Source organism: Ursus maritimus, unplaced genomic scaffold, assembly GCF_017311325.1.
Source record: "Ursus maritimus isolate PB19 unplaced genomic scaffold, ASM1731132v1 scaffold_35, whole genome shotgun sequence".
Taxonomy (NCBI): Eukaryota; Metazoa; Chordata; class Mammalia; order Carnivora; family Ursidae; genus Ursus; species Ursus maritimus.
Genome location: NW_024426119.1, coordinates 7,435,648 through 7,453,026, shown reverse-complemented (window position 1 = coordinate 7,453,026; position 17,379 = coordinate 7,435,648). Strand labels below are relative to the sequence as shown.

At 59.4% G+C, this 17,379-nt stretch overlaps 1 protein-coding gene and 1 long non-coding RNA gene across 3 annotated transcripts; one reads left to right on the top strand and one right to left on the bottom strand.

The window, feature by feature from the left end:
* Positions 1–522: 522 nt before the first annotated feature.
* DLL4 (delta like canonical Notch ligand 4) lies at positions 523–9,681 on the bottom strand. The gene is made up of 11 exons (XM_040620481.1): positions 9,317–9,681; positions 8,937–9,206; positions 8,371–8,428; positions 7,188–7,451; positions 6,716–6,776; positions 6,500–6,630; positions 4,852–5,021; positions 4,465–4,684; positions 2,740–3,442; positions 2,128–2,236; positions 523–1,587 (listed from the first exon to the last, which is right to left on the bottom strand). Exons 1-11 carry the CDS (start codon positions 9,380–9,382, stop codon positions 1,582–1,584), a joined length of 2,058 nt encoding a protein of 685 aa, XP_040476415.1. The 5' UTR covers positions 9,383–9,681; the 3' UTR covers positions 523–1,581.
* A 367-nt stretch (positions 9,682–10,048) lies between these two features.
* Positions 10,049–16,859, top strand: LOC103673449. Of its 2 annotated transcripts, none has more exons than XR_005831992.1 (4): positions 10,049–10,137; positions 12,075–12,668; positions 14,871–14,969; positions 15,746–16,859. It is a non-coding gene; the product is annotated as an uncharacterized LOC103673449 (long non-coding RNA). The 2 variants fall into 2 exon arrangements; XR_571397.2 differs by having other exon boundaries at positions 14,866–14,969.
* The last annotated feature ends 520 nt before the right edge of the window (positions 16,860–17,379 follow it).

The following is a 17,379-nucleotide window of genomic DNA, read 5'->3' as shown; positions in this document are numbered from 1 at the left end:
TCCCCCAAGACCAGTGCCCTGCTGGGACTGAGAAAAGAGTAGGTAGGTACTGGTCTAAAACCCTGCGGTGGCAGGAGGAAGGACCCAGATGTTATTCTGGTTCACAGACCCCATTCTCCAAGAAACGAATCCTTTTGGAAAGAGGAACACAGGCAGAATCATCCCTTCCCCCAAATTCCGTATCCCCAAGGCTGACTAGGGAGCCCAAAATTTTTTTAGGTTTGAGGAGAGATAGGGGGATAGATTCGGGTCAGGGGGCATATCTCCCAAGTGATGGTGCAAGCCACAGCAGCCTCAAGACAGCAGGCACGGCTGGCTGGTCTAGGCCTGGGACTAGATGGGTGAGCTGCAAGGACTGGAAGGGGACAAGGGTCTGGAGCACACCAGGCCAAAGCCAAGTGCATGCACAGTTCCCGGCGGTCCCAGCAGGGCAGCCGGCAGCAGTATGAGAAGGGGAGTCAGAGGAGAGAGAGAGCATTCCCACTTTGCCATCACAAAGACAGGACCCAAGAAGTAATAAACTCCTGTACACATCTGTTCCATATTATAAATACACATTATATACAAAATAATGTTATAAAATGTAGAAAGGTCAGTGCTTCTGATTCTTAAATTATTGAAATACTAGACTCCAAAATAAACTACAAAAAACAAAATAAAAACTCATATTATTGATTTCTGAAGATCGGCTTCAAGGGTGGTCTGGGGGCAGTAGTGGGTTGGGCAAAGCCCAGGCTCGAGGCTGTAGGAATGGTTCAAGGGAGGAAAGGGCCTAGGTAGCAATGGCACCTCATTTCTCCCTCACTGGAATTTCCAACAACACTGCCCTGAGTTCCCCAATTAGGCCTGGATCCCCTGGCTGGCCGATGGGGCAGGCCCTTCACCTGTCTGCTCACGGGAACCCAGCGGCACCAAGGCCGAGGCTGGGGAAACCACGGAAGGCTTACCACCAGCCTTGCCCAGAGGGCCGAGCCCGGGGAGAAGCTGGAGGGTGTTCTGAGCAAGGCCCACAGGCAGTAGTCGGGGGCACAGGGCAGAAAGTGCTCCTCCCGCTTCAGGCGCTCACGTCACCTGCAGCAATTCCTGCCCAAAGCACCCGGTGGTATCCTGGCCCACGGACGGCCCTGCCTGTAGTGGCCTCCACTCTCCTCTCTGATTTGGACCCAGCTGTCGCCATGGGGCCTGGGCCAAAGGCACTTTCGGAAACACAGATGCCAGTGGAGGCCACAGCAGCTCCAGGCCCCATGGGGCCACTGCCTCTCCCTCTGGAAAACAGGCCAGATCCCCAAGGGGGCCCTCTGAAGGCCACTGCTGGCAGGGCGGGTCCCAGGGGCACGTCTCTTCTCTGTTCCCCTGGCTGGCGCGGCTGCCAATCTGATGCCAGACAGACACCCAAAGGCGTGGAAGGGTACTGCGTCTCTTGGCAAGTTCACAGTCTGTCCAGGTCATGCCATTCCCTCTTCCTCCTGAGAGCAGCACGTTGCATATTAAAAATGTCCCGTCCAGGATGCAATGTAAACAATGCGGAAGGAAGATCCAGCTGCTGGGGCGGAGCTGGGATGGCCTGGGAAGGCTCCTGCCTTATACCTGGAGGTCGGTGGAAAGCAGGGAAGCCAGTTACCCTGGAGGACAAGCGCTCCCTCCATGGCTGCCCTGCGCCTCCCTGGGAGAAGCCCATCAGGCAGGCAGGGTGAAGGGAAGGTGGGGCAGCCCTCCCCATCCTTCGGCCCTGATGCAAGCACAGGCCTGGGAGCCTGTGTTCATGCGGTGGGCCGGTGGAGGGAGCAGTGAGGAGGGGCAGGAGGGGCACAAGGCAACCACTCTCACCGCCCCCCCCCCAGCAGCTGGGAAGCAGTGCCGGGGAGCTGGCCAGGTGCCACAGCCACCCAGCCCAGAGCTAACAGCGGGAAGAGCTAGGCCCCCACTCACCCCCACGGCTCCTGTTTCACACCCTCTGCGGCAACGGGGCCAGCAGGGCCCCAAGAGCCACTGAACCTGGCCCGCCAAGGAGGGGCTCTGACCCACCCTTCAGGAGCGGCCCCTGGGGTTGAAAGTCACCAGGCTACTTTCCCATTCCAGAATGGCAGGAGGGGACATGCTGGAGGGAAAGGCGAGCCCAGCACTCACCTCTGTGGCAATGACACATTCGTTCCTCTCTTCTGATATCAAACACACAGACTGGTACATGGAGTCCCTGGGGGAGCATATCGCTGATATCCGACACTCCGGCTTTTCACTGAGGGAACACAAGACAGGCCGGTGAAGGGGGGATGGGGAGAGGGCTGGGGGACAGGTGGGGTGCTAACCCGGACCCTGGAGTGCCAAAGGGCACTGGCTCTGAGAGAAGACACAGGGACTGGTGATCTCAAGGCCAGCTTGGGGGGCAGTTAGGAACCGGCCCTCAAGAGAGCCACAGGAACCCCAACCTGACCAGGGTCTCAGGCCTGGAAAAAGCCGGCATTGCTCCTCCAGGCAAGCCATCCCATGGAAAGATGGAAGTCCTAAGAAACACAGTGTGATCCCTTGACATTTGTGAATGAATGAACGAGAAGGAGGGACAAAGGACCCCTCTCAGGAATCTTGTCAGAGGAGCCTCCTGTCAGTAGCAAAACCCCCGTCTGCTGAAAAGCAGTCAAGGGAGTCAAGGGCCTGGTGCCAGCCTCGCACCTGTCCTGGGGGAGCCGAGGGAGTACCACGCAGGGCTCTGTGGCCAGGCCCTGGGCCTCCAGGGCTGCTCACCTGTGTAACCGCAGTGGCGCCTTCTCCCCTAAGCTCTTATCACTGTGGGAGTACTTCCCCAGCATGGTCCCTCGCCCCAGAGGCCCTGGGGCCAGATTATAGTCCAGTGTGTGGTTCTGCTGTTTCCCACAGTTGGACTTGTCCAGGCCACAGTCCACTTCCAGCTCCTTCTTCTGGTTTGTGTTCTTGAGCTGGGCGGCAGGGATCAGGTTGTCCTTCTGGAAGTCCGACAAGTTGTTCATGGCCTCCCTGCTACCATCGTCAGGCCGCCGAAGCCGCAGCTGCCGCACAGCCACTGCCACCATGCCCAGCAACACCAGCACCACCACCAGGCCCACACCCAGAGAGACAGCCACCCAGGGGAAGCTGGGTGGCATGCTCACAGGGAATTCGCAGCGGCTGCCCACAAAGCCATAGGGACAGTTGCAGACGAAGCTGTCCTCGGAGAGGCCAGGGTAGCAGGTGGCCCCATTGAAGCAGGGTCCCGAGGTACAGGCGTCGGAAGGTATCCGCACCTCGCAGCGCCGGCCAGAGAAGCCAGCGGGGCAGGTGCACACGAGCCCGTTCTCCAGCTCGTGGCAAGTGCCGCCGTGGGCACAAGGGTTGCGGGCACAGTCGCTGATGTGGAGTTCACAGTGGGGGCCTGTGAAGCCAGGACGGCAGCGGCACACACGGTTAGGACCACGGTTCAGGCACTGGCCCCCTGTGGGTACACGTGGGTCACAAGTCAGCCATCGCCTGGGAACCCCCCCGGGGCAGAGGGTGAGCGCCCTACCGCAGATCCCACCACAAAGAGCACCGTACCAGGAGTCAGGAGACCTGGGCTTGAGGGTGCCTCTGGCCCCGTACGCCTCAGTGAGCCGGTGTGCGAGAATGACTAGCGTCTCACAGAGCCTCGCAGAGGACTCGGACGGGTAAGCTTGGCTCTGGATCGCAGTGTGTCTCAGGCTGAAGGTGACCTGGCACCTTTGCTTTGCCACATTCTGAGCCTCAGTTTCCTCCCTTGTTAAATTAGAGTATAATGCTGTCCCGTCCACAGGAGACCTCTGAGGCTTAGGTCGGATGACGCATGAAGGCAGGAGCCCATGCCTGGTGTATAGTAAATGCTTAAATAAATGTAATTATCAGTTAACAAAGTTAACGGGGCGATTAGCCAGAGAACAGACTCTGTTTCAGCTGTTCCCACCCCTCTCCAGCTCCTGAGGCTTCTCTCCTGCATGGTGCCGTCTGCCTGCCTCACAGAGGGTCATCAGGAGGCCAAGGAGACAAAGATAACCAGCGTGCTTTGCACCCCAAAAAATGCTGAACATTTTAGATGCCCTGTGCCATGCCAGGCTCTGCGTGGCCACGGGGCAAGGTGAGGCCTTGCGAAGTTGGGCCCTGACTGTGCCAGCCTCCCTCCAGGAGGGACACGAGGCCTCATAGGTCCCTGTCCCTAGCCCAAGACTTTCTGGGGAGGGTCAGAGGCCACCCCTGCCAGGAGAGGGCTCCGACATGGGAATAGGACATGAAGCAGGGTGTGCACCTCTCCTCCCCCTAAGGCCCGCGCCCTCTGCCAACCTGCATCTCTTCCATGCCAGCTCTTCACCACCCAGAGCAGGGTGAGGCCATCTCAGCCTGCCCAGAGGGACAGCCCGGCCTCTGTCCTCTCCTGACTCTCCCTCACCAGAAGGCTCTCTGAGTCCGAAGCCTGGCTCCCCGGGTTAGCAAGGCAACAAGACTCACCATTGGCACAGGGGTTGCTGGTACACCTGTCCACTTTCTTCTCACAGTTGGAGCCCATGAAGTTGGGGGGGCATTCACAGGCATAGCTGGCCCCCTGGCTGCGCTCCCGGCAGGAACCCCCATTGAAGCAGGGGGAGTCTGCGCAGCTCAAAGTACTGTGTTCGCAGTGCAGGCCATAGTAGCCTGGGGGACACAGGCAGCGGTAGCCATCCTCCTGGTCCTGCAGAGAGACCAGGAAGAGGCCCAGGTCAGGCCCTGGGGGGCAAGGATGCATGGCCTGGGGCCAGACCCCACCCCCCCACAATGCCACGGCCGCACCTCCGCGGGCCGCCCGGGTGAGGCCACTGGGGCCCTATCTGGCCAGACCTGGGCCGCCCCGAGGCTCACCTTACAGCTGCCCCCGTTGCGACAGGGGTTGCTGTCACACTTGCTGAGCTCCAGCTCGCAGTCCACGCCAGTGTAGCCTGGGCGGCAGGTGCACGTGTAGCTCCGTTGCCCGCTGTTGGAGCACGTCGCCCCGTTCTTGCAGGGGGAGTGGTGGGTGCAGTAATTGAGATCTGCGGAGACAGGGACCAGCCAGCTGAGCGGGGCTGTACAACGGTCCCCACTCCAGGCTCCTGGTAGTGCAAGTTCACTGCCCATGTGTGGCCCAGAGGCTTCAGCCCAAAGTTGTCCCGCCCCAACTACCCTTCTTCCTTGATCCATATCTGACCTGTGCAACCAACCAAAGTTAAAAAAAAATACAGTTGGACAGCTGCCTGCTAGGTAAGCTCACAACCACTGGCCACCAGGGTAGAAGGAAGGGAAGGAAGAGGAGGGATGGCAAGGCCACATGTGGAGGAGGAAGTCAGAAAGGGCTTTGTGGAGGAGGGGCAGCTGAGATAAGCCTGGGAGGAGGGATAAAATGTTAACAGGTGGAAATGGTAGAGAGGAGGCAAGAGCCCCCTTAAGTAGTGACCAGGCATTTTTTAAAGGGAAATGCATTACGAGAGTATTTCGAAATACAAGTATTTGTTTTCTTATTTGGGAAGAATAGGGAAGGAGCAAATACAGAGCAAACAGAGAGACTGGAAGGGCTGTGTTTGCCTATGATGAGTATACGACGGTGTCACCTGGGAGCAAATGTGGGGAGAGGAAAGAGAGCGGGCAGGAACAGGTGTGTACGCGTGTTTGGGGTAGGGGAGAGGAGGGAGAAAGCAACACACACACACACACACACACACACACACACAGAATACAGGGGCTGAATTCCAAGCCCTTGCTGCCAGCAAGTCAGGGCCCAGGCAAGTTCTTTCTAGCCTGGCAAGCCCCCTGCCCAGCCTCCCAAGGCTTGTGCTGGTGTCTCCATGGCAGCAGCCACCCTCTTTGACCCTGAAAATGGGAGGCACACGCTGCAGCTGGCTGCAGGATGAGGGAGCAAAGGCTCCCTCCCCCACGGTTAGCGCTGGCCGGCCCCCCACAGCCAGAGTGACCAGCCGCCCTCCCAGACCCAGAAGGAGATTGTGGGCTCAGGCAGCTGCCTGGCAAGCACCCCCGGGGGAGGAACAAGGGAGGCCGTCTCTGCCCCACACCAAGAAGTCGGTTAGATGCCACTCCGCCCAGAGGCCCAGCTTGCCCACAGCCTCCGGGCAGCTGGTGGGCACACCCCACTAGACAGCTGTTTAGGGGAGAGCTGCTCAAACAGCCCTGGCAGGTAAGCAAACACTTAGGGGGTTAATAGGTAACTACAAGGTAGAAAGAGGAACTGAGCCCAGCATCCCTCCCCCTGGGCCTTGCTAGAATTTGAGTGCGACCTCCAGGCTGCCAACCTGTCATGCTCCTGGCTTCTCCAGCCACCCTGCCTCCCCAGCACCTGCAAGAAGGACCCACCATCTCATTCTAGGCCAATCCTAAGCATCCTTATGAGCCCCACCTCCTTGAAGGATAATGGGGAAACCAGCCGGGCAGTCACCAAGCAAGAAGGGGGACCGCTCTAGTTCCCACCCCCTACCCATCTCTCCCAACCCCTCTGCGTCCTCTCTCTGCCCCGACTCACCTTGGTCACAGAAAAGGCCGCCCCAGCCCTCATCACAGGTGCATTGCCAGGGGATGCTGCAGGTGCCATGGCGACAGCCATTGTGGGGGATGCATTCGTTGCAGAGGCGGCCCTGCCAGCCTGGGCGGCAGCTGTTGAACAAAAGGGAGGCTGAGGGTGAGGTGAGGGCTTGGTCGGGAGGGCTCCCTCCTCACCCGCTTCCTGTCCCCTACTCACATGCACTCGGCTGGCTTGCTGCAGTAGCCATTCTGTTCATGACAGCCAGAAAGACAGACAGCTGAGGAAAGAAAACAGAGCTGGGTGAGGTTGGAATGCCACGGACTCTGAAGCCCCACTCTCCCTCTCCTGGCCCTGGGGGTGCCCCCAGCTCTACTGGGCTCACTTCCCACTCCTGGCCTCTCAGAGGAGCCACGGCTGTTATAAAGGGCAACAGTGGCACAGGGAAGGAGAATCCAGGCTGGGTGGAATGCGATTACGGGGTCCTTGTGGGCTCTGGCAAGATGGGGAGGAGCACTAAGAAGAGACAGATCAGAGTCCACGCCTGTCCTAAGCATCCCCACCTGTTCCTGAGGCCCGGCTAGTGGGCAGCCCAGACCTGTTCTGTGAGGGCGGTAGGCTGTGGCTGTAAAGAGGCCACTGTGTTTGCTCTGGGGACCCCTGCCAGGTAGGCAGGAGCTTGGCTGCTTACGCTCTTCGCAGTACTCCCCAGTCCAGCCGGGGAGGCAGGACAGGCTGCCATCTGGCTGGCACACGTAGTGGCCGAAGTGGTCATTGCGCTTCTTGCACAGGCGCGAGCAGCTGTCCCCATAGTAGTTGTCACTGCAGATGACCCGGTAAGAGTAGCGCAGCCTCGCTGAGGGGCTGGTCTGCTCATCCAGTAACCAGTTCTTGCCCACAGCTAGGGAGCCCTGGATGGCGATCTTGCTGATGAGCGCGTCTGGTGGCAAGGCCTCTGAAGGGGCAGAGGGCCAGGTCAAGGAAGGGCAGCCAGTCCCGAGAGTGCCAGCAACTGCTGGATCAAACCAGCTGTCCAGATGACCCCCAGCTGCCAGCAAGCACAGGCCAGAGGAACCCAAGTGTCCCACTGCTTAGCTGCTGCTGTGTGTGTGTGCGCGCGCGCGCGTGCGGGCGTGCATGTGCAGAAGACCCGACATCATTTAAAAAGGGGACAACAGAAGGATGTTAAGATATCCCAGTGTTCTGGGGGCAGATAGACCAGAAAAGAGGAAAAGAGGTCCACATGGGGAAGAAAAAAAAGAGAGAGAAGGGAAGGAGGGAGGGAGAGAGGGAGGGAGAAAGAAAAGGAGAGAAGAGAAGAGAAGAGAAGAGAAGAGAAGAGAAGAGAAGAGAAGAGAAGAGAAGAGAAAAGAAAAGGAAAGGAAAAGAAAGCCAGGCCGGAGAGGACCCTGGGAGCAAGGGGTCCTCTGGTGCCCATTCACGGGTTCTGCCCTCAGAGATGGGTAATGCTTTTCTTTTTCCTTTTCAAAGTGAGAATTGTTGTGCTGCTGAAATATCCTTTTCCTCTGTGTCAGAACAACATCCCAAAGCCATTATTCCCTTTCCAAAGGAGCGGAATTCGCGAAAGGTGTAAAATACAGGAAGGGGCCCGTCAGCGGCGCTGGCAGCTTCGGCCTTTCTCACCGCCGTGCTCCCCGCGTTCCCACGCCAAAAATAACCCGCAGGAAACGCAATTGTGCTCAGAGTCCAGGCAGCTAGCGGAATCCGAGCGTCCAGCGCGGGGCGCAGCTCCAGGCCGAGCTTAGCGTCCTGCACCCCCACCCCCCACCCCGCACTTCCCCCGCCTATTACAGGTTAACTCTTTCGGCGCTGCGCCGTGTCGCCCCCCTGTGGCGGCGGAGCGAGCTACTCACCTGGCCGCAGGTCGTCTCCTGGCGCGTGCCAAGCTTCGATGATGAGTGAGAAGGTACCCTGGAGGCCAAAGGAGGGGGCGGGGGAAGACAGAGAGAGAGCGAGATGAGCAGGGGCGGAGAGGTGGGGGTGCCTTGCGGCAGCGGGTTTAATTAATCTAATTGCAGGATACAGTTACAGCTCCCGGGTCAACATAACGGGTCTGCGCGCTGCATCGCGCGAGCAGGAAAGCTGAGAGGAGAACCCCGAGTAGGAGGGTTAAGAGATGGGCGCATGTTAGTCACTCGAAGGTGGGAAACGCGCCGAGATAGTAGGTGATGAAAATCATATCCCAAGAGTTGGGAGAAGAGGGCATAGAACTGGGAGGAGGGAGACTGGTGATATCCTTCCTGAGGCTGAGGTCCCAGGAGACGGTCGGAAGAAAGTATCAAAAGAGAGCGCCCTGGTTTTGTTTTGGTTTGGTTTGGTTTGGTTGGAAGTGAGGAAATCTAGGGGGGGGAGGGCTTTGGTCCCAGGGAGCCCCCTTCTCGTCTTTCGTGACCTCCCAGTGCACCCAGGCTGTGCTCACCGGCCAGGTGAAATTGAAAGGCAGTTGAAGAGGGTTGCGGACCCCGCCGCTACTATCGTCCCCGATGGCGAAGGAGTTGGTGCCCAACACAGGTGTAGAAACGCTGCCGAAGGTGCAGGGCCCGGGCGACACGACCGCCTGGAAGTGTTTAAGGCAGACACGGAAGAAGGTCCTGCAGCTGGGTTCGCACGGCCGCCCGCTGGCCAGTACGCCTCTCTCGTTGGCAAACTCCTGCAGCTGCAGTTGGAAGACTCCGGAGCAGGCTGCGCGCTATTGCACAGGGACCGAGGGAGGAAGGAGGGGAGCGGTCAGCTCGGCGGACGCCTGGGGCTCAGGCTCCGGGCGCGGCGGGAGGGGGTGGAGGGGGCGCGGGACGTTACCTGCTGCCAAAGTGCCACCAGCAGCAGTAGCGCCCAGCCAGAGGCGCTACGGGACGCGGCTGCCATCCCCTGGAGCGTCGCTCTCTCCCCGCGCCCGCCCTGGAGCTGGCTTCTTTCGGGACGCCGCTTTCCCGCGCGTCTATCCGCCGGAGGGGTCCCTGAAAAGCCAGGCTCTTCTGGGGCTTTCCTCCCGCTTCGCCTTCTCGTTAGCTCTGTTCCAACTGCGGCGGTAGGTAATCCAGGTGAGGGCGGCTGGGCGGCGGTCGGGCTGGGGACGTGTCCTCGGGCTAATCCTGGGGCTGCAAGCGGGCTAGTGCCCGGTACACTGCGCTGAGGCGGCTGGAGCTGCGGCTCTTGGCCTCGTGTTCCCAGCTTGCGCTCTGCGCCGCTACTGAAACCTGCGCTCTCGGGAGCCTTCCTTATATATATTGGCTCCTCTCTTCTCCGCCTGTCACTCAGAGCCCATGGTCACTCTCCCCTCCCCTCCGGGCCTCTAGCGCTACAGCCCCAGCAGGGCCTGGAGGGGGCCTCCGCCCCCGCCATCCCCCGTCCCCGCCAGCCAGTCACGCACAGGTCCCCGCCCCTCCGTGCCGCTCTCAGCCCCTGGGTCCCCTAACTCTGCGCGTGCCAAGGTGACTAGTTCTCCGCGGCCGAGGGGTTACGGTCCGAGACCCCGGCTGTGAGAGGAGGGGGAGGGCCTGGGGGAATGGGGCGGGAGGTGAGCGAGTGGTTCCCGGATGGTCGTGGAGGCGGAGACACTGGGGAGTCCCCGTGGGCGGTCCGTCCGCCGCCGGAGCTAGTTACCTTCAGCCTTCGAGCAGGTAAAAAGAACTTAAGCTCGGAAAGCGAAAGCAGGGTCGAAGAACTCGAATCTCCTTCTTCCCGGAGCCTTGGAAGCTGTCGCCACCTCAGTCCCCAACCTGTGAGCGCCCACCCACCTCGGGTCCCCGGTGCAACAGAGAAACCAGCGGACGCTTTAACCTCTCTGTGGCCACACCGGGCAAGGCGAGGGCTTTGAGTCTAAGACTGGGGGGCTCTCGGGGGCTCCCTCCCTCCTCCTGGTGGGCGTCTCCCTCCCTAGTTGCGGGGGGCGTGCCCAGCGCGTGCCTTCTCCCTTCTGCCCCCAGCCTGGGCTCTACTGGTGCCAGCCCCTAGACCCGTGGTCCCGGAGACGGGGGAGGGGGGCGTGGTCCCCGCGGTACGAGAAGAGGGGCGCGTCCTCAGCTGTATGGTAATGAGGGTCTGGCCCCTCCTCCAGCGCCTCCCCTCACCTGGGTTCAGCTTCGGCTCCACCGCCCACCGTCTCCCCCCACCCCAGCAGCCCCAAGTCCCCCTCCCCCCGCGTCCTGTCGCTCCGTTGGGGCAGGGAGGAACTCTCCTGGCTCCAGCGTTGGCTCAAGCCACTGGAGAGTCCTGGTGAGGGACTGAAGTCAGGCAGACCCGGGTCCTCTCCTCATAGGGGCGAGATGTAGGGTGGAACTGAAAGCGCGCGGACTAGTTTGGGTTTCAGACGGCTTCGTCGGTCTCGCCTTCGCGACTCCCCTGGGTGGCCCCACTTCGAGCGGCGGCAGTGCAGCTGCTTTCCCGGAACCCGGCGTGATCCCCGGAGGCCTTAGACCGGGGAGGGCCGGCTTCTCCCAGTCTCGGGGGGTGCCGGGGATCTCTCTGTCTCTGCGACGCTGAGGGCAGCGGGGGCCCGGTGGCTTCAGCTGTCAGCCCGCCCGCACAGCGATGGCTGTCGTCGAGCGATAAGATCGGCGCGGGGGGGGGGGAGCAGGGACGCGGCGCGGGCCCGGGGGAGGCCGTGAGGGGGGGAGGCGCGGCAGTGGAGCACAACAGCTGCCTATGCCTAGCACGGTCTGATTTTTTTGACTTGGGGGTGGTGGTGGAGGATTGGGGGGAAGGATGAGAAACAAGAGGTTGGAGAGCGTGGGTTGGGGGAGGGGCGAGATGAGGAGATGGGCTCCGGGGTCCCCCACGCACGGCCACCCCTCCCAGCCACCATCTGGCGCGAGCGGGTTGGCGTGGGGAACCGAGGTGGGGCGGGGGCCGGCAGATGGGCCCAGGCTGCGCTCCAGAGTTAATGTAGGTTATGGGCAGGCGGAGTCCCCAGGCCCGAGAGAGGGGGGCCCAGGGCTTGCCTCCCAGCGATCCTGACAAGTGGGTTCCTCACACTCGCTCCGCCCATACTCTACGGTCCCTAGACCTGCCCAGGGTGCCAAAGAGTGTCTCTAGCTCTCCTCTGAGCTGGCATCCATCCCTACCTAGTTCTGTTTGCTTCCACCTCCAAATCCTGGCCTAGGAGTTCGTAAGAACTCGCTCCTTTACTGGCGCCGGCACTTGCCTGCCTCTCAAGGGAGACATCCAGTCCTACAGAATGCCTCTTGCTCAATACTGGTAGATCTGGAACTCTCTCTACCCCCTCTTACACATCCTGACTTTGCAAACAGTGAAGGACCAAACAAAACCGTTATTATCCTCAGAGACACAAAATGCAAGGGATCCCAGAGACCTAGAAATCCTTTTTAAGGAGGAAAGGGTTAAATTCTCCTTGCCATCAAAAGGCATTTATGAAATATCTATTTGCCACGTGGGAACTCTCCCAGAAGTTCATTATCCCGCTAAGATGCCACCAGCAATCCAGTTTGCTGGAGTCCCTCTTTGCCCACATTTGCTGAGCGAGAAAGGGTCCCGGGGCGGGCTCAGAACTGAAATGCAAGTGTCCACAGCTGGGACTCCTCCCTTTTTCTCCCACTAGAGACCCGTGTGTCCTGGGTGCTACCAAGAGCAGGAGTGCTGTGAGTCCATCGGAGGCCGCAAATCACAGCGGGGTTGGACCCACCTGGACATCTGTTGACCCTGCCCCTATGCAGACGCTGGGCGATGCCCTCGAGAGGGAGCATGGATGCAAGGTTCAACCGACCGGGGCTCCCCTGAACTGAATGTGGGCCCTCTGAAAATCCACGGGTCCTCATCCCCACTCTCACCGACAACGCCAGGAGCCGGAGCAGGGTCCCGGCCTGGCTTCATTCAAGGTCCACAGTCTCCCCTTCAGGGGCCTTCTGCTTCTGTCGTCCTCCCCTCCTGGCCCCTACATACAGCCCCCCAGCAGGCAGAACCCTCACCTGGGGCCGTAACGCGCCAAGGTTGTCTTCCAGCCGCGCCCCTAAGCTGACCCCGGGTTTATTGGCGTACCACGGGGGCCGCGTAGAGCCTCGGGACCCCTCCCCCACTGGGTAGCCTACTCGCCCTCTCTACCCACCCCCCCGGAGTCCGCGGCGCAGCTCCGAAGCTTCTAGCGTCGTTTCGCCCACCCCCGACTCGCGTTCTCGGCGGGGCAAACTGTGGCCAGGTAGGTGCATGGCGGAGGCCGGGCCATGGAGCCCGTGGGGCAGGCCAGGGGCGGGGGAGTGGGCCTGGCTTGGGCGGGGCGCTTAAGCCTTGAGGGGCGCCGCTGCGGTCGCGGCCGAGAAGGGGCCACGTGCAGGGAGCCGCGGCCGGGGAGCTGCACAGAAGGCGGGGAGATTTGCAAACTGTTGCTGCCACATGGCTGCTCCTTTCGATCCATTCACATTGAAATGAGGCCGGCGCGTGCCTCATCTGCCGCAGGGCGCTGCCACGCGTCAGCCCGGCCCGCCGCGTGCCAACTGGGGCAGTGGGGCTGGCAGGGCCTGCCAGCCGTGGGGGCGCAGCCCGGGGCCCTGAGGCCGGGAGGGGGCGGGGAAGGGAGCCGAGCTACCCTAGCCGCTCAGGCGCCGCCGTTCCGCGGACCTTGGCCCTGCGATTGGGAGCGAGCCGACGAGAAAGGGCCGGGACGGACGGGTTTCGGAGGGGGGCCGGGATCGATGCCGCCGCTCCCCGCAGATGCGCCCCGGCAGCGCTACTCTCCATCTGCCGCTGCTCGCACCTGCCGGTCAATAAATCGATTTTACAATTTAATGCAGCAGCTTCCCGCCCGCCTGGGACAGATGCCGCCGCAGAACCACCTCCGCCCTCACCCCTCCCCTCGAGGGGCGCCAGCGGTTAGGGCAGGGATTCCCGCTCGGCAGGCGGTGCCCCGCGGGGCCTTGTTCACCTCTTTCTCGAGTCCCTACAAGGAACTGCCCGCTCAGGGTCTTTCCCGCGGAACAGAGTGGGTTTCCCATAGGACAGGCCTGAGGCTGGTGGAGGAGAAAAGATGATGACTTAGTGGTGGCCCTGGGGACTCATTTGGGGGCTTTATGGGGAACAGGATGCCGTGGCTGATAATAAGATGTGAGAGACCCTGTGAGGAGAAAGGGGTAGGACTTGGGGCATGGGCGCTGAGAGACCATGAGTCCTGAGGACTCCCCATGGTCCCGATGGGGAGGGTTGAACTGGAATGGGGCCTCCCCCCACCCCCACCTGCTCTGGCTGAGTCTGGCGAATAAGCAGAACATGCACCAGGGTTTTGGCACTCCTCAGCCACGTAGTCTTGGGGCCTTGGGGCTTGTAATTTATTTTTATTTTTTAAAAAAAATTTGGGGGGGTTGCTGCAGAGAGAATCTCAAGCAGGCTCCTCCCATGCACTGACCCTGAGATCATGACCTGAGCTGGGCACTTAACCAACTGAGCCATCCAGGTGCCCCTAAATTTTATTTTTAAGTAATCTCTACACCCAGTGTGGAGCTCAAACTCACAACTCTAAGATCAAGAGTCACAGGCTCTACTGACTGAGCCAGCCAGGCATCCCTCTTTGGGCTTGTAATTTAAACCCCTGGGTTTTCTTATCTGTGCAATGGGGGTAATAATAACAGTAACACGGGAGGGTGACCGAGGGACTGACTATATGTGATTACACATTTGCAGGGCCCAATAAACACTAATTTCCTTTCCCTCAGGTGACATCCTGACAGCCAGGGGTAGACTTGGAGTAGAAGGGAGATTGAGGTCCAAAAGGAAAGGAAGGAAAAAGGAGAGCTGAAAGCAAACAGTCATAAGGGAGGAAAGCCAGGTTGGGCATGGAAAGAGGTGGGCCCTGTGGAAAACCTTGAGTGTAAGGGCCTTTTGTGGGAAGAGGATGTGACAATGTTCTTGGGTGGAGAGAGAAGACTGGAGCTTTGAGAATGGGTTTGGAGAAGAGATGAAGGTTGGAAGAACCAACTGCCCATGGCCTTGGACTTCCAGAGAGGATTATCCTGCCAAGGCCAAGTGTAGGTCTCAAGATGGCAGCCCTCTTCTTTCCTGGTGGTGTTTCAGAGCAGAGGTGTGTAGGAAGAAGGAGAACTCAACTTCTGAACTCCCCTGGTCATTGAGGCTCCTAGTAGCTCAGGGAACTCAGCCCTCCCCACATCACCAAGAGGGCTGGGTGGTCCACAGACTAGGCTGGACTGATGGTCCATGACTGGTGACCCACTGTCTCAAGGAATGATGTCCAAGTGAGTAAGATCATTGAGCATGAGTCAGAGTGCCTGTTCTGGCTCCTTGTGAGACCAGGAGCACCTCCCGCCTTCAACCTCCCTGATTTCCATGGAGCCTGAGGGCTGAGGCTAGCCTTATACACTGCATCCTTTGCTTTCTTGGAACGTCAGCACAGGTGGCACCTGGAGCTGGAGTAACTGGTGTGGACGCGGCCCTCTCCTTTTCAAGGAGAACACTTTGGCCTGCAGAGACAATGGACTCAAGAGAGGAGAAGGTGAGGGCCCCTGACCTGAGAAGCCCCTTTTAACTGTATCAGAAGGAAGCTCTCCCCAGGCCTCCTGTGTGCTGATCAAGAGGAAAGGAGGGGCAGGGTGGAAACCTCCTGGCTGGAGGCAAGGGTCCTCACTGGTGGTGACCCAGCAGCTGCCCCAGCTTCATCTGCCAAACCCAGGGGATGCCTGGAAAGCTAGGGCCAGGAGCCATGCAGCGGGTATTTCCAGACACAGAGGAGTCCGGGGTTTATGGTAGCCTCCACGGCAACTTTCCCAGAGCCCCTGGCTTCCCCTTCCCTAGCTCCTTCCTGTCCCCACCCTAGCGAACGAACAGGGAGGCCGGGGGCGGGGGGAAGGGAGGGAAGGCTAACGGAGGCCTCTGCGTGAAGACCCTCTGGCTGTAGGCCCGCACCCTAGCCTGCCCTTGCCTCCTGCCCAGATCCCTCTCAGGGCGCGGACGACTTTGAGAGGTGGCTCACAGGGCTAGAGAACAGAGGGTACAGGGCAAAGACATTGCTCAGAGTGATGGGACTGAGAGAGAACCTTCTGCCAGCTTGTGCTGAAGGCCTGAGGGAATTGGGGCAGAGCCTGAAAGCAAAGGTTCAGGCACCCCCTGGGCCCTAGATCTTGGGCCGGCTTCCTTAGCTGGGGTTTTTCTTCCTCTAGAGAAGCCTTTTCACTCACTTGTCCTCTACCCCGGCTGACTAGCCTCCACTGTCCCTCCCCAGCATACAGGTCACTTGTCTCTGAAACCTCTCTTCTCTGTTAACTTTTACAGGTGGGAAGCCCTCCCCAGCCGCACCCTCCCGCTCAGCCCTCACTCCTCTCTTCTGGCTCTGGCCTTCCATTGGCACCCAGGCTCAGCGTTGTCCCTGGGTTCCCCAGGTTCCCGGGTGCCATTCACCTTCCACTGACCAACAACTCATCTCCTGAAAGGAACTCTGACCTCTCCTCATTTCTCCACACCGCTTCTGATCTCTGATCCCAGCTGCCACCCAGGACTTGAAGCGAGCAAGAGATAGGGGATGGGCAGCCCCAGGAACCTGGGAGTGGGGACTACTCAGACAGCCTCCCTGGAAGAAAGGATCAGGCCCGAACCAGGAAGTGTCGTGTTTCAAATACTCTCATAGAGAGAGAAAGACATCAGGGACAGGTGCCAACTCTGAACGGCTGCCTCAACAGGCAGGGCACTGTTCCCTGGAGAAGGCTGAAGAGCAATCTGACTGCCATGGTCAAGTAGGTGATGGGTCTGAAGCAAAGGGTTGTGACAGGCTACCTCCTTCTCCCACCATGGTCAGAATGAGAGGAAACGGGCTTCAACTGTGACAGGAAGGATTTAGGTTAGACATATGGGAGAACTTCCTGTGACAGTGTCTACCCTATGTATCCCAGTTGTTCGTCCAGGTTGAACTCTTCCCTGGAGTTGATGAATTGCATGTTGTTGCTTGCTAATGAGTAACTTATCTTGCCTGTGATTAGCAAAGAACCTCCAGCCCAGACAATGTATGTGTCCAGACTCTTCCCCAGGGAAGAAGTCCAGAGAGGCCTGGGTGGCACCAGGACCAGAGCCCCCAGGGAGTTTTCCGGACAAGCTTAGGCCATTGTGAGCCAGTGTCACTTTGCCTCTCCTGCCCCCAGTCCTCTGGCCACCATTCTCACAAGCCCTACGGAGCTGTCCAGCCACAAGAACTCTGAGGCAAAGGGGCAGGTTGGATTTAAGGTGTGGGAGCTCACAGAGAATTTCCAGAGCAATGGTGAATACTCAGGGTCTTCAGCCCCAGGGATTTCAGTAATAGCTTCAGTTAACTCTATACATTTAGAAATAGACAGGCTTCGGCCCTCTATTGTGCCCACTCCCCCCAGTCTCCCGAATCCTGCTTGGGCAACACGAATACTCCTGTTGTTGGAGCATTCTTTTTTTTTTTTTTTTTTAAGATTTTATTTTATTTATTTATTCGACAGAGACAGAGACAGCCAGCGAGAGAGGGAACACAAGCAGGGGGAGTGGGAGAGGAAGAAGCAGGCTCATAGCAGAAGAGCCCGATGTGGGGCTCGATCCCATAACGTCGGGATCACGCCCTGAGCCGAAGGCAGAGGCCCAACCGCTGTGCCACCCAGGCGCCCCTAGAGCATTCTGCCACCAAGATCCCTGTGTCGCCTTGTGACCAACTCCCCTGTCTCTTGCTTCCCCTCCTCTCCTAAGTGACTTGATCTCATACCCAGATTACCGTAGCCCTTCTCCAGGTGGAGAAGAAGCCAGGGAGACCCAGGACAAATCCATCAAACTGCCATCAAAAGAAGAGAATGCAGGCAAAAGATGTGTGCACCCCATGGCTAGCCTTCTGGGGGCCACATGTGTATGCAGAGTTTGGGTCCATCAGTCAACCAATTGTGGATGAGGTCTAGTACCGG

Coding starts and splice junctions, on each gene's coding strand:
- DLL4 (XM_040620481.1), bottom strand. CDS start 9,382: ATGGCAGCCGCGTCCCGTAGCGCCTCTGGCTGGGCGCTACTGCTGCTG. Junction 9,207..9,316: donor TGGTGGCACTTTGGCAGCAG/GTAACGTCCCGC, acceptor CCTGTGCAATAG/CGCGCAGCCTGCTCCGGAGT. Junction 4,685..4,851: donor GCAACGGGGGCAGCTGTAAG/GTGAGCCTCGGG, acceptor GTCTCTCTGCAG/GACCAGGAGGATGGCTACCG.